We start from the raw sequence: 16,696 nt of genomic DNA, 5'->3' as shown, positions 1-16,696 counted from the left end.
CACTTCCACTTGGACCCGCACCATCAGTAGAGCGTGGCGGTTCAAGGAAAGCTTTAAGGATAGCTAGCCCATCATCAGCAGCAGCAACTTCGTTCACCTTCTCCACCACCGGATGCGGGAAGGCGGCATACTGGTTCACTGCTTGGTCATAAACAGCTTCAGTATCCACATCGTACAAAGGGAAGTTGGAAGGCGGGATGCCTTTCTCAACGAACCCTAGACCAAGCAGGAAGCTGGCCTTTTCCCCATCCTCATGAGAAGCGCTGAGGGCTGCGCTCATGGCATCGTCGTATGATGTGTCCGTGAAGACTCGATGCACAACCTACAAGAAAAAATACAAGTATCAAAACCTTTTCTATTTAAAAAGAAAAGCGTAAAGACATTATGAAGTTAAGCTTACCTGAGACAACGCTTCTCGAAGAAGCCATTCCTTGGTAACCAGAGCTTCCTGGAGGGCAGCTTGAGCTTGGGTACGGGCGCGTTCGACTTCACTTTTGTTGAGGTTGGCAAGCAACACTTCTTTAGCCGCAGCCTCTTCAACGCCCTTTAGCTTCCGCTCAGTCTGGTCAAGCACCCCCCTCTGGTCCAGGATCTCTTGGAGCTTCTTCGCGTCTTCCATCGCCAAGGCATCATGAGCCTGTTGGAACGCCTCTAGTTTGGCTTTAAGTTCCTCATTCTCGAGGCGTAGAGGCTCAGCAACAGCTTCAGCCTTGGTGGCCCTTTCAGTTGCGTTCCGAGCAGTTTCCTTAGCCAGCCGAAGCTGTTCGTTAACAGCTTGGGCAGCCTTGGAACGGGCCTCGAGACGGGCCTGAACTTCAACTTCAAGGGCCTTGAACGCCTTCTCCTTCTCCGCAGCAGCGGCGGAGAGCCTCCTATTCTCCTCCCGGACAGCCCGCGCCTGAGCTACTTCTTGGATACGAGCTGCTTTTAACTTGTCGTTTTCACGACAAAGCAGCTCGACGCGCGGGTGCATTCGGGCCAGGAGAACCCGAAGCTCATTGGTTTGCCTACCCTTCTGGTAGCTAGCCATGGCTTCTCCCAACGCACCACTGGGAGCTGCGTGACGAGCCCACTCCACAGGTGTGCGAAGGGTTGTTCCTCGGCGGATGTTCCATCGTGGAACATACACTTCATTGGAATCCGACACTGCAAAAAACAAAAAGCAGTTAGGAAAAGATGATATATATATATAAAAAAAAAAAAGGCCAAAAGAACCCTACGCACCTGTAGGGTCAACAACAGGCCGATAGCCGCCAAACCCATCACCTGAACCCAAGGGAAATCCGTCCAAAAGGTCAGGTAGATGGGAAGGAGGCAGAGGTTGGCGAGAAGTCCCATGCATACCTGAAGGATCGGCCGTCGTTGCCGATGACGGAGGAGGCATGGTGAAGGCCGTCGCGGTAGTAGAAACCAACAGAGGTGAACTCACCGTAGGTGAACTCACAACCGTGGTCGCCGCTGCGGAGTCCGCAGAAAAAGTAACCGCCGGCTCAGTGAAAGATGCGGTAAATATGGCACTGACAGCCGGCGGTGATGTCATCACAGTTGGAACAGTTGGCTCAACTGGGTGAGCAACTGAACCAACTGAAACAGGCGCAGCCGCCTGAGTCGTCGCCTCAGGTAGGCTGACCAAGCCTACCGTCATGTGTCTGGAGGTACTCCTCCCCGCTCCATCCTGGAATGCGGTAGCATCCACGCCTGCACAAGGAAGATAAGTATTAATGATGGAAAGCTATGAAGTTAAAAATAAAGTTTGTACTTACGGGTTTTCTTGAGCCTAAAAGTGCGGACAGGCGGGGACGAACCCGATGGAGCCGGCCTCTTTGCGCCGCTCACCGTCGTCATCCGGGGCTCTCCGGAGGTGACAGACGTCGCAGCCTCCGGAGCAGTGGTCTTATCACCACCAGGGTTCCCCGCCACCTCCTCGCTCTCGGTCTCTGAATCAGACCGAGGCGCCGGGTCGGCAGTGGAGGCTACCTTCGCCTTCCCCTTCCCGCCGGCAGCCTTCTTCTTCCGCACCAACGGAGGACCATCTGAGGATTCCTCATCAGAACACAAGATTAGAGGAATTCCTGCAGAGGTTTCAGCATTGAGGGGTCGAGGGTTGAATAACGCCTTACCTGGCCGCCTGGCGCTCAGGATCTCGTGGCCTGGCGGGTAGACCTCCACGAACCGTTCCGCCGTCTGTTCAAGATGGGCAACTCGTTCTCATCTAGAGCACGAGTACCCATCCGAGCGGGACTATCAGCCTCCCGCGGATACAGGAGCGACTGCAAGTCGTTCCCCTCTGAAATAGAAGAAAAACAGTTAGAAGACAAACCTATATAAACAAAGAAGACAGAGCATACCGTAAGGGACAGAGTTCAAACCGTATTCAAGGACAATCGGGATCTTTTGCGCCTCCGCATCCTTCCACACCCGGTTCATCCCGAGCATCACCATCCCGGACTCCGCAAAGCGGTAAACCGGAGATTGGACTCGGGATATCTTTGAGAACCATTCCGCCTCCTGGTAGTTGGAGGCGTGAAGGCTGGGGAGTGCTTGCCCATTCTTGAACTTCATGGCAAGGGGGATGGCGCGAGCGGAGATAAAAAAGAACTCCCGCTTCCATGAACGAAGACTGCGCTCGGTTGCGCAAATCTTCAAACCCTTGATCCGGGTTATCAGAGTATACCACCCCTGGATGCACCTCCAAGAGTAGAAGGTCATCAGGCGGTCGACGAAGGGCTCAACGCCCAGAATCCGGCACACCCACTCGAAGTGGCGAATCTTCGCGATCGCCATCGGGTGCACCTCGGTCAGGTGTATATCGTGCCTCTCTAGGACACGGTACACAAACTTTGTCAAAGGGAACCTAAGATTCCCATAGACAAATAATGCGGCATATACCCCGATCTTGCCTCTGGGGGCATCATACACCGTTTGATGAGGTTCAGGAAACTCAGGCTCGAGAGACCCGAGCATGAACTTCCTGACGATGTACTGATATAGATCGACAGGCAGAGCACACTGGCACTCGCCAGCAGTACTCTTGTCATCCTTGTCTGACGTGGATGACGGGTGCTCGGCGTACACCCCAGCCTCCTGGGCTGTAGCCTCAAGATCGTGAGCAGAAGACATCTTGCAGGTATGAAAAAGAGAACGATTTCAAGAGAATGCTCGACTGAAAAGATGAGTATTCGCCGGAAATCGTTTTGAAGATGAAGAGAAAAGTGAAAGTGTGGATTACAAAGGACCCTCTCCCCCTTTATATACTAATCGCAATTAATGCGATGAATTTAATGCGGAAGAGAGAGAAATCGCAGGTGCAATGAAACTATGACACGTGGCAAAAAGCAAGCTGGCAACAGCTGTTGAAAGGACGCGTGCCAGTAATTTCGCGGCCACGCGCCCGAAAAGTCGCGCCCACGCGCCTGAAAAAGCGCCTGGAATGACCATATACTGTCACGTCGCCATAACTTCCTGCACGTCCTGACACTGTCAGAAGAAACCGTCGGACGACGTTTCAATAGTTTGGACTGTTCTTATCCTTTCACCAACTCTTCGAATTTCAAAATTTCAAAAAGATTCAAAAGCGGGAAAATACCCCTTACCTTGGCAACCAAGTAACTGTAAGACGAGTGCGGGTACAGTGTCAAGGCAAAACCCTTCACATACTAAGCACCCGCAGGGAATTGACGCCAGGAATACCTTGGAAGTAACCGTAAGACGAGTGCGGGTACAGTGTCAAGGCAAAACCCTTCACATACTTAGCGCTTCGCGGGGAATTCAAACAAGAAGGATTTTCTGGGTCATGCTTGCGGAAACGGGAATAGAATCCCCGCATAGCGGGAACGTCGAGAACTATATTGTTGGAAACTCTAAGATGGAATTGGTGGTTTTAACATAATTGATCACTATATTCAAAACTACCGAAACCCCATGGAGAATCCACACAAGTGGGACTCAACGCTCCTGACTTGCGAGAAGGTTACAGACCTACCCGCTTCATACCCAAAGATCAAGCAGAAAAGTCGGGAATTTCTGCGTGACATTAGGAAAACCTCGGGAAGAATCCCCACGGAAAACCTTAAAACTAAACCCTTTTCAAAACCCCTTGCTAGTCCAAAAGTTCACCTCACTTATTAATAATTCATGAGAAGAACATTGGACTGGGGGGACTTGAAGAGGTAGGTCCCAGCAGAGCCCAGTTGGACCCGCAAGACTCACTTTGAAGAGGGACGTCTGCGCAAGGACCAACTGCTTCCGCAGGACCCACCATGCTCAGAGAAGACCTTACGCGCAGTACGCCAGCTGTTCCCGCAGGGAAAGCCTCCCAATGGTGAAGTACCCCGCTTGTTCCCGCAGCTGCGGATACAAGCCATCAGGGAAGGCTACCCGCACTGATAGCAAGGCTACACGCACAAGGCACTAACTCGATACTTCGGTAATGTCACCTGAAGGAATGAGCAAGGCGGGAATACTCCCGCCCAAATGAGCCAGTCCGTATGCTTCTGGAAGATCTTTTGTACTATACCTGCCAAGGTATGGGCAAAATAGACGATCTGACCAAAACAGCCCATGAGCCAATCACAGGGTGACAGCTCACCGACAACAGTACGAGGAGGAGCACCCTCTAGTACTGTTTGTCACTATTAGCCGCTGCCTACTCACCAACCCTCACTATGGGACGTGCGCAGCCTACAGTTGGTGAAACAGTGCAGCCGGCCTTGTCACTATCGGCCGTAGCTTATCCACCAACCAGCATGGCTTGTGCGTAACCCACTGTTGGTAGAACAGGGATACTATTCAGCCGGCTGTACCTTATTGGAAACCTACCTTCGGCTATAAATACTCCAACACCTTGGAATGGTAAGGACATCATCTGATATCTCATTATCTTATCTTCTCTAGCAATCTCTTAATATACACTTATATTCAGAGCAATCTAGTCTGATTCTCACGCCGGAGGTGGTCACAAGGAGGAACCCCCCCTTCTCAGTGACGAGCTTACGGTGTCTGTTTTGCAGGTCACCTGAAGAACAACCTTCTTTGCTGGACCTCATCCTCGTGGGAAACATTACTTAACCCCCAGATTATCCGTAATCTGCCCAGGGTCACTTAGTGTTTCTTCAGGTATATAAAATGGGGATTTTACGGGTTCATGGACCAGTTCGGGGGGGGGGGGGTAAAATGAGAGAAGTCGGGAAAAGTTTTTATTTTTTGGGAAACGTAAGTGTTCAAATGATGGAGCTAGAACACCATCACAAGTGATGTGAGTTTAACTGAGTTCACATTGGTTGGGATGAGTTCCAAGATGAATACCTAGTCCCCAAACATAGTTATTCTACTTTACATATAAAGGCACACGATGCGTTCACAAGATGAGAGTTTGGGTTAGTTTTGGTTCACATTACCGGTAACACAAATGCTCGAAGGGTATATAAGATGGGGATTAATGGGTTCATGGACCAGTTCAAGAAAGGGGGGGGGGGGTAAAATGAGAGAAGTTAGGAAAAGTTTTTTTTTTTTGGAAAACGTAGGTGTTCAAATGATGGAGCTAGAACACCATCACAAGTGATATGGGTTTAACCGAGTTCTAAGATGAACACCTAGTCCCCTTTAGGAATGCAGATATATAAGAGTGGACAAGGCGGTTCCCAACACCTTGCTCCTCCGTTAGGTACCGAATGTTGCAGGATGGTGTTCTCGCCTCTCTTGTTGCCATTCTTCTTGATTTGCCCCTCTAGCCTCTCTCCACTTTCTTCTTTGTTTTTTTCCCGCACCTCTCCAAAACGAGAAACTACCCAACACCCCTCTTCACCACACCTTCCACTTCAACAAATTTTTCTTCATATCTCATCTTTCTTACCATTCCCTCACCGCAAATAAAGCGAGAATACAATGCATGACATGCCCGACTCATGATCAGATTAGTCCGTTTAACCCATTTACCAACAACTTTACAACTATGTTTACAACCCATTTACATCTCTTATCAATTCATTTCACTTTTAACAAAATTATAATTTATATTCCAATCAACTTATTTTATTTCCTTATGTAAGGAAATTAACTTTGTTTTCTCAGAAAAATAAGCTTTAAACAGTCCTTCCTTCCTGACATTTTTTACCCTCTTTATGCTTCTTCTGCATATATACATACACACACTGTGTATCTATACATGTGTATCTATACATGACTACAAAAGCCAAACCAGTCATCAATACAAAGGACAGGTACCCATCAATACTCTCTCTCTCTCTCTTAATATATATCTCCACTTTCTCTCTCTAAAACCTTCATTTCATTCTCTCTCCATATTATCTTAAGATATTTGTATAAGAAATTCAATTCAATTGCAAGGGCATGAAATTATCTTGGTATGGAGGTAGCTGAAATTGAATTCCAAACCCAAGCTTCCAAATTCCAAAGAGTCTGTTCCAACACCAGCACCACAACCACTGACAATAACAATAATAACCATCACCACAATGATATTAATAATATCAACAACAACAACAAGGCTACCGCTGCAACAACAATCGGGTGGCCTTCCTCACGGATCGTCCGGGTGTCCCGGGCGTCCGGGGGGAAGGACAGACACAGCAAAGTCCTAACATCCAAAGGACTAAGGGACCGCCGTGTACGGCTGTCCGTTAGTACAGCTATCCAGTTTTATGACCTGCAAGACAGGTTAGGGTATGACCAGCCTAGTAAGGCGGTGGAGTGGCTGCTGAAGGCGGCCGCCAGTTCGATTGACGTGCTCCCGTCGTTGGATCCTCCGTTTCCTCTTGTTGGTGGTGACAATAATGAGAGCGGTAAGTCTCCGGCGTGCAGTAGCACGTCGGAGACTAGTAAAGGCTCTGGTTCTGGGCTGTCTTTGTCTCGATCTGAGAATCGGAACATGGCGAGAGAACGAGCGAGGGCTAGGGTTAGGGTTTCTAATCCGGCTCATAATATTATGCCAGAGCATTCGTCTTTCACGGATCTGCTCACCGGTGGTGGTATTAATATTAATACTAATACTAATACTAATACTATTACCACCGGTATTACTACCACTACCACTGCTGCTAGATCTCAGATGGATTATTTCTTCAACCAAAACCATCAGTACTCCTTCCTCCAAGACAGCTTTACACAGGCAGCTGGTGGTGGTAGTGGTGGTGGTTATAATTTGAATTTTGCAATGACGTCAGCATCAGCCGGTGGTGGTGGTGCGGTTGGGCCCGGTGGTGGTTATAGTAGGGGGACCCTTCAGTCCAATTTACAATCGTCGTCAGTGTTGCCACATCATCACCACCTAGACGGATCTACGGCCACAAATCTTCCGTTTTACCTCGGGACGAATGTGGCCGTAGATCATTATGCGGCTCCGGGTGGGTACCATATTAGCTATGGTGGGGATCATGATCACAAACAGAAATCAAAGGACTGAGAGAGTAGGACTTGCATCAATGGTAAATCAATCTCTATATACACATCTTATTTATATATGAGTGTGTGTTTATTGTGCATATGCATTAATTAAAATGACATTTTTACTTCATATCCAGCAATTGCAGAATAATTTGGGCAATTGCAATAATAATCTGGCATATTCTTAATTTGGTTGATTAAGTAGTTAGATAAAATCATAAAATGATCAAATGATATGTGACAAGGCAAATTAATCTAAGATTTTGGGATGATATCAAGAACATTATTTAAACGTGTGATTTGTTTCTTTTTACAAGAATAATATTATTCAGATCTCCATACATGTCCCTTGATTTACCATCTAATATTCATATTCCATATGATGAAATTGTTTTATGATGGCTCTTGTTTTAACCCAAAGGTTAACTTCTTGGTTTTAAAAGGGTTTTGTAATTCTCTATTTTACTTGTACCCCTCAACTTGTCACATAAATAATATTTTCTTAAAAGTGCTCAAATAAGAAAAGACCTTTTTTACTTGATTTTTTTAGTACAATGAAAATTTAAGATTAGCATTTTTTTTAAGAAAAGTTATATTTAAGAAGATTCTTTTAGTACAAACCTTTTAAGCAAAAATCATAAAGTTACAACTTTGGCAGTTGATAATATATCAACACGTTGTCAAGTCACAAATATTAAAGCTTTTGAAAGATAGAAGATGGAAAATTCTCAAAATAAATATTTTTAAAAACAAGTTTCAAGTTTTATGTATCATTTGTAAATAATTTCAAAAATAGATATTTTAAACTAGTGGTGACGTCTAGATTCTTGGTGTCAACGAATAGTTTACAAAATTAACCGCGACGACTATTTTAGGATAAGAAAAATTCAGGGACGAGTATTTTGGCGCCCTAAGCTTGTCGGGGTGACTAATTTAGGTAAAAAATAGCCTGGACGAGTTTTTATGAATTTTTTTTACTTCTTTTAATATTATATTTATTATATTTAATTTTACCCACACTTAGTTTTTCTTTTATAACATTTAAAATATAAAATTTTACTAAAATTCATTTTACAGAGACGTGCTTTTAAACAAATCAAATAGATAACTATCATGCTTTTTAACCTAACATGTAAAGTCAAACCTAAACTCACTTTGTAGTTCAGCATACACTCTCCAAAAAAAGCTTCAAGCATATGTAAATCACTAAATCCATAAAATACATTTTTTTTTGTGTGTTTTGAAGATTTAAATTAGGACTAATACTATGAAACTAGAAACAAATTGGCTTTCTAGGTTGAAAACATGCATGAAATAGTGTGAATATTGTTAAATAATGTTAAATAATATAAAAATATGAAGATAAGATAGGTTAGACTAGGTGTTTGTTTGTTAGGGTTTATGGATTTATAATTTGGTTTCCTTTGCATCAAGCATGTCTAAAAGGATAGACAGGTGTTAACCTTCCACTTTATTCTACATAAACCACATTAACCCACTTTCATTAAACTTCCGACAGATTCCTTAAATTTATGTCTTTTAGTATTATTTTTAAATGTTATTTTAATCAGCCAGTGGCTTTATGTTTCACTGAAACCGAAATTTATTTTTGTTCCTGGGCCGGGCCGGTTTCGAGCAGTGGGATGGGCACGCACCTCACCATTTTGCTTTAGGGTTTTGTTTATTTTTTTATATAGGTGGGACCTACATAGTTTGGCTTAGGTTTAAATTTAGGCAAGCATGTATGCTTTCTGATTGGTGGAAATAGTTTAATAGTGAAATAAATGTATATTATACTTGTGCTCTTTTGACTACATAGATGATAGACCTATTGTTTATAAGGCTGGTTACTGTGGAGGGACTTAAAAACCCTTCACGTCATCGTCACGTAAGAAATAAGGCTTCGAAGCCCTTCTTCATAACGTCTCGTTGTGGTTTAAAGCCACTTTACCGCCCCATTAAATATGTGTGTGTGTGTGTGTGAGAAAGTGAGCCCCCCAGCGCCCCTACAATAGCGTCCCTCTGTGGTGTTCAGAACCAAAACTGCCCCTTCAACCCCCCCCCCCCCCCCCCCCCTTTTTTGAACGCCCATAGCGAATGGTCCAAGTGCTTTTATAAAAAGATAGTTTTGCTTATTTATTTAATGAAAAACATGGGCTAAACTCCTTGACTGCTTTCAGATAGGTTTGATGTCATGTGACCTAATCACGTAATCAATCTAGTGATATACCATTTTCCATGTTTAGGATTCTTCAACAGGTAACTTGTTTTTTATTAATATGGAAAATATGGGTTACTATTTTAAGAAGTTTTGGGTAAGTATTTCATGATCAGAGCTTGCTCAAATGATACCAAATGATTGATACCAAAGGATCTCTCATACCAAATGATACCGATTTCACGGCTTTACTCAAAGGGCACAAGAACAATTGATCATAATCAAAATAGCCCAAATTGAAATACTCGGTAGACAAGCTTCACGTTTAAAAGTCTTTAATCAAATATTATAAACAACTAACTTAACAAGATACATAATAGCCTATTTATATTGAACAATAAAAAGATAAACTAGGAATTTGAACAAATATTAAAAGATAAGTAAATATAAGATTTGAATAGATGCTCCCGCATCAGATTCCTTATAAGTATGAAAATTATGACTTTGATAAAGATTATCTAGAAAACCTAAAACACAACATATTTTGCTAATCCTAGGATGTGTGATTACCAAATCTTTTAAAACACAACATATTTTGCCATGACTTATTATTAAGAAAAATATACTTCATTTAATTTTTTACAAGATAACATATGACATAATTATTTTTGTGCAATCTCTGCTTTTTAAAGCATTTATATATCCACCTTTTTTGCAATGTTAGTTAGAATATGATCTCAAGTTATTTCACAAAAGATTGTTATGGTTCTTGAGTAAGATGCAATTATCTACAATCTTTTGGTATAAAGTGATGATAGGTTTAAAAATTTGTGTATAAAGGTGGCTAGGGTTTTAAAAATGATGGTTTGACACTTGACAACTGCCAATGGTTAGCTTCCACTTTCCAGCTTGCTTTAGCCTTTAGGGTTGTATCATAAGCCAATTTTTTCTCATACCATCATAAACTCAAAACTTAATATTTTTTTATTTTTATTTTTATGGTAAATTAATAACCAAAAGCATCTACAGTTATATGTATCCACTTTTGCTTTTATGGCTGATATGTTGTTTTCATGCATTTGTATAATACATTTCAATAGATAAATGACACTTAATCATGATGATGATGTTAGAAACAGACACTAAATGATGTTGCAGTCTTGCAGGCTAATTAAATTAGAGTATGCAGTCAATGTCATTGGACTAACTGTGCATTGTGATGTTGTACTTTATGCTTTAGGTATTGTATTTGGTAGTATACATGTTTATTCATCAACTAAACTTGTTATATATTTTGCCATTACTTGTTGACACATAAAATTGTGAACTTATTGTAGCATGCAGTTATCTATTTTTGTTTCAAATTATTGAAATTTTGTGTTATTTTGCAGGAAATGAAGATGAAGAAATGAGATTTCATGACAAATTGTAATTGTGTTGGTGATGGATGATAAGTTATTTGCAGTTGCATTGGCTCTAGAGGAAGACAAATATTTTTCTTCCTTTATTTTGTATTTTGAAACTTTTAATTGTGTGCAGTGCAATGCAGTGAAATGGTTTGCTTGTGTGCTTAGGCCAAAATTCATGTTTTTATGTTATCTATTGAAGTACTATAATTGTGCATTAATTAATTAATGTCATAATTGTTACCCATTTTTATTTTAATACTTCTTGTTTGGATACAATAAACGGGTGTTTTACCGGGCGCAACGATAAAAACCTGGTGGTGATAAACCATAACGTTGTCAGGCACGGGCGTTGAGGTGGTAAATCGACGCAATTTCATCAGTTTCGGTTACTTGAATTCGGCGCGAATTCAGACATTATCGGTTACTTTCATTATGGTATAGGCACCGTTGGTAAAGCCTAAATGTTAAAACCAAAAACTAAATTCGTCAAATTAACATATAAAAAAGATAAATTATTCGACATTTATTTAGTTGGTAAACCCGCGCGGCGATAAAAGCCAAGTGTTGTCGGTCCCGGACATTGAGATGGTAACCCGACACAAGTTCGAACGTCGTTTTCGGTTACTTTTGTTACAGTTCCGGATCTAAAAAGCGGAAAAAATATAAAATTTGAGGTGGACCAATAGGGTGGTGTCGGTTGGTAAAACCGGGCGCTGATAAAACTCGAGTGTTGTTGGTTGCGGACGACGAGGTTGTGAGTCTATGCGTATTTGGTTGGTTTACGTTATGTTTGTTACAGTACAGAAATAGAAAAAAAAGCCCATAATGCCAAGAACCAATTTGGTGCCGCCAAATGGCCCAATAGACACTTAACCGCACTAAACTTGTTAAATATTATATATAATAATAATGGCAAACTTAGTGTACAAAACTCCCTCAATGCTCTGAAGTATATATCCTTACCCTTTATCTTTGTAAAATGCTATTTCCAATACTCCAAACTTGACCTTCAGTACACATTGCAGCACCTTTATTGGCTGCCGCTCCAAGGTTCGCGCTGTTTCGATGATAAATAAAATGGGTAACTTTGTATAATAATAACGAAGTTTGGCACATGTTCAACTAAGGTCACTCAATATTTGTTTGCCTCTCTTAAGACTCCCTCAAACATAGCGTGCATAGCCTGCCCGTCGTTGAGGTGGCATCCGCATGTGGGGCATGCAACATTGAGAATGCGTTGCATTTGGTTTATTTATTTTGTCTCACGAATCAATAAATTAAGGTTTAAGAAGCAGGTTGCATGCAGGAATAATGAGTATGATAGTGTTATAGGTAAAAATATGTTTGTGAAAGAACGAATAAAAAGTTGATGTGACATGCGAAAAGTAATGGATTGTAGCGTTGCGGACAATCTAAGTCAACTTTGTTTTAGTATTCCAATCTTTCATAATTGCTTATTTCTGGTGATTGGATTACAGAAATAGTGAACTTGCTTATTTTAATCAAAAAGTTTTAATTTAAAACATGACATTTAGAGCAATGGTAATTTTTATTTTTCTCGGTCCAAAAAAGTATTTTTTTTACATTAAATTCAAAATTTGTTAATCAAGCATGAAATATATTGACTGAAATACTGTAGCAAAATAAAACTTGGTTGGTATTCTATAAAATTGTCTGTAGTTAAAATATAGAAAATTAACTTGAATCCCATTAATAAAGTAAAGAATTGAAGTCCCTTGTTTTCCCTTGTTTTGGACTAGCTTTCTTGGGCCAAGCTTGCAAAGATATGGCATTGATTTTTGATACTTTGATAGATTGCCATCACATACCCATTTGTCCATTTGTTATATGACTTGATGCATAATTTCACATTATAAGTAGTCAAGTTGGTTGGAAAACAGCTCAAAATATAACTCATTCTTCGATAGTAATTTATGCTGATAATTCAGTTACGACACTGAACTTTTATTCCATTGCCAAGGGAAAGTCGAGCTTACATTCATTACAAATATGCACTTGATTTTGCTGATATCAATGATCATGAGCGACAACATATGAAAATCAAGTGGGGATCTATGATGATTATGCTTAGATTGACATTGTCGACCAATGGGTATTTAAATTATTGAATTCCAATTTACTTAATTGATAGTCTTTAATATTTATTCTTTTAGTCATATATACAAAGGTATTTATATTTTGACTGACAAATTATACAAAACTGAATGCTTCACGGCCTACGTTTATTATATATGTTAACAAAAGATATAAATAGTGTTTCAAATAAAAAAGAAGCTTGAAACGAGTCATTGAGTCAAGCCGAGATGACTATTTTCGTAAACGAGCCAAGCCGAGCCCAAGCCAAATTAGATTGTCATTCAGTCCTTTATCTAGCCCAATAAATCACCTTTGTTATAACTTTAAGTCAATAAACGAAATTATTATTTTTAAAATATAAAAAACCCATAACTCATAAATAAACTACTTTCGGATGTTAGTTAATTTATTCTCTCTTTTTTAATAATCTCAACTTTTAAAAAAGTTCATTATAACAAATAATATAATTATATAAGATGTAAGCTATGGTGATAATGTAAAAGTAGAAGAATACTTTTGACCGTCACGGTGGAATAAGCCAATAAGGTACGAAATGCATCACAATGTTCAATTTTCTGTCCTCTAATTACTTTATATGAATATACTTTATTCACTAGCATATGAACAACATGGATGATTGGATGATAATATAATTTCAGGTTTGAAATTTATTTGTTTAACTAATATAATTACAGGCCTTGGGTTATTAAAGTTCACAACAATAGCTTGTAAATACCAATAAAAACCCCTTGACATGGCATCTAATGTTAACAAGAATACAAGATTGAGAAGCACTCCAGTAGTAATGCTCAATTTTAACAATTAATGCCCTTTTAAATGTATTAAAATAGACTAACATAGTTAAATTACGAATTTAGTGTTATGCCCGTGTAGGCTTTCAGTATATAAGCTACAAGTAGCTAAATAATACATGACATGCGTAAACAAACACAGAAAAAAAAATTGAATAGAATCTGATTCCAACTACTACTACTACTACTAGGTCATGTAGTTCTAGTTCAACAGAACAAACAACCATATGTAAATCCAGGGCCCTGGTGTTGTTACTTGCTGACGTGGCACCTGATTCGAAATCGATGTTTGCAGAACTAGAAACAGAGTACCGACCCATACTAAAAGAGTGCTGACTATGCATACACCACCACCACCACCACCACATATCATACAGACCAAAGGTGTGTGGCCCATCGGTACCAAGATGTGTTGGAAAGGCGTAGATTTAAGAGTAGAATGAGAGGATATGTAAGTTGTTATAAATAGATATGATACGGCCTACGGGCTTGTATAAAAACCTTCCCATACTTGTATCATACAAGCCGTATACCCTTATAATATGACTATTGTGTGAATAGTTTCTGGGGCTTTCGTATAGCCTATCCATGCTATATATGAATCCAAGAAAACTCTCTGAAAGAATATAAAACCACTAAATCTAACCAGGGTTGGCAGTTGGCTACCACAGTTGTGGTTAACTGTAATTAGGCATGTTAACCACCTTAGTTTTTCCTTTGTTTTTTTTTTCAAAATAAAGCGCTCAAAAAAAAGCCTCAGGGCCCTAAAGCTGCACTTCATGTAAAGGAGTACAAAAGCAATTCCAGTTCAGAACTGTTTGGCTCCACAAAAGTGGTTTTTGCTCAAGCCGGTTCTGGTTTCAAATGATTTTTCAAATGAAAAAGGAGCAGTTCAGTTTCAAACTGGTTCCGGTTTTAATCGGTTTGCTCCGGTTATGACTGCTTTGAAGGAGGGATTCCCAGCCTGGTTTCAACCCTACGGTTCAGGTTGCTATTCCGATTCTTGTTTAACCGGTTTTTGTGTACACCTCTAACTTCATGCATGTGTGGTTCAAAACTGACAAAAATTAGGGATCGGACTATGTTGGAGGTTGATATGTAAAAATGACTAAAAAGAATGGAAAGTAATAAAAATGGTTTTACTTAATTGAAGACAACTTGGTATGTAAAAGAGATTTGAAAGATGCAGGTTTTGCTTGTACACAGAGTAGCACGTCGTTTACGAGTGAGGTTCTAGCTTCATGCCTTGACTTTCAAGACCTTAACGCCTCTAAGCTCCTCTGATAAGTATCCAAAAAGGAGTCAAAGTCATGGGCTGAAATAAGGAAGTCCAAGTCAAGAGGCTGAATCAGGGGACTCAATTCAAGAGGCGAGTTTAGTGGAGGAAATTCCTTGTGACCTTATGGTACAAATAGAGCTACATCATTTGTCCATTGTCAAGTTTCAAAATTATATATTCGTATTGTAATTTGGAGAATAGTCCCTCTGAAATAGCACCACCCACTATCATATTTCTAATAAAAACCAGGTTAACAAAACAAGATTTCACCACAAAGACGAGAAAAATGTGTGCAGGAAAACAATTTGGTAAATTGCAAGAGAAACTATTCATAAATGAGAGACTCGTTGCAGAAATTACCAAAAGAAATACGAATTCCTAGAGCAAAAGTGAAGCTACTAACATGTTCTCAATGCTCAAAAATACTTACCGTTCCAAGTCCTCTATATGATACTTTCTACAACGCCTCACTTGCAGGATACATATTTTTTTGAGATGCGCTAGAGCACAGATGTGACGATGCGACACACACAAACACATAAAAGTTTAATAGCAAAGATTATTATATGAAGGCGCAATTAAGATTAAAATATCAAATATGTGTCTTCACATAATAATCGTTGCTATCAACTTTTATGTTTTGGCATGCGACGCCATCACATATGAGCTATATCAATATCTAACAATATGTATCATACAACTCTACAAATGAGGAAGTTGCAAAAAATATGATTTAGATAGCCCTTGAACATTCGAGTCCTGAGTAGAATAAAACCGACAAAGTATTTTGGATGCATTGTGAAAATGCCAGCAGGCTCACTTTTGATCTAGAATATCGTACTTCTCATTCATGAAATAGTGTTCCTCTTGCAACTTGCCATTTTGGTTTTTGACACACATTTTTTGGTCTAATGGTGAAATCTTGGTTCACTATAAGACTGGATAGCATAAGAAAGATGAGAATTGATTCACAAGTCATAGCCGCAACAGATAGTGTGAAATTTGAGAATTTATTCATAAGTCATAGATTATTAGCAGATAGTCTGAAATTACCTAAATTCGAGACTGGTTAAATCTGACAGCATTTGAGAAATTTGGTGAAAGATTTCATTGTAGTTTAGAAATGAATTTGATTTATAAAGAGTAAACTTCAAAGGTAAAAACTACATTTAGCAGACGGTGTGGAACTACCAAAATTCAGGATTAGTTAAATTTGATAAAACGTTGAAGAAACTTGGTGAAAGATTTCAGTGTAGTTTAGAAATGACTTCAATTTATAAAGAGTAAAAAAACTTTGAAGGTAAAAGCTAAATGTAAGTCTCACGGAGAGCTATATATCCCCTTATTCTTAGCAGCATAATGTTGTGCTTCGTCATGTATACCAAAATACCAAATCAAGAAGGTACGAAGCAGATCATAAAGCTTACCATTTCTGAATGTATCAGCCGAAGAAAGGATTACACAGACGATTCAAGAACCAAGAACACGAGCAAACACTCAGAAAACATCAACTATCATGATTAAAGTTATGACAGAATAG

General features: G+C 40.1%; 1 protein-coding gene across 1 annotated transcript; it reads left to right on the top strand.

The window, feature by feature from the left end:
• Positions 1 to 6,355: 6,355 nt before the first annotated feature.
• On the top strand, positions 6,356 to 7,420 carry LOC143571089 (uncharacterized). Its single transcript, XM_077056600.1, has one exon. It carries the CDS (start codon positions 6,365 to 6,367, stop codon positions 7,418 to 7,420), a length of 1,056 nt encoding a protein of 351 aa, XP_076912715.1. The 5' UTR covers positions 6,356 to 6,364.
• The last annotated feature ends 9,276 nt before the right edge of the window (positions 7,421 to 16,696 follow it).

Source organism: Bidens hawaiensis, unplaced genomic scaffold (genome assembly GCF_021521415.1).
Source record: "Bidens hawaiensis isolate Kalapana, Puna unplaced genomic scaffold, B.hawaiensis_p1.1 tig00025189_1, whole genome shotgun sequence".
Taxonomy (NCBI): Eukaryota; Viridiplantae; Streptophyta; class Magnoliopsida; order Asterales; family Asteraceae; genus Bidens; species Bidens hawaiensis.
This window is presented reverse-complemented; position numbering and strand designations above follow the sequence as displayed.

Bases quoted from the DNA above. Each gene is read 5' to 3' on its own strand.
- LOC143571089 (XM_077056600.1), top strand. From the start codon at position 6,365: ATGGAGGTAGCTGAAATTGAATTCCAAACCCAAGCTTCCAAATTCCAA.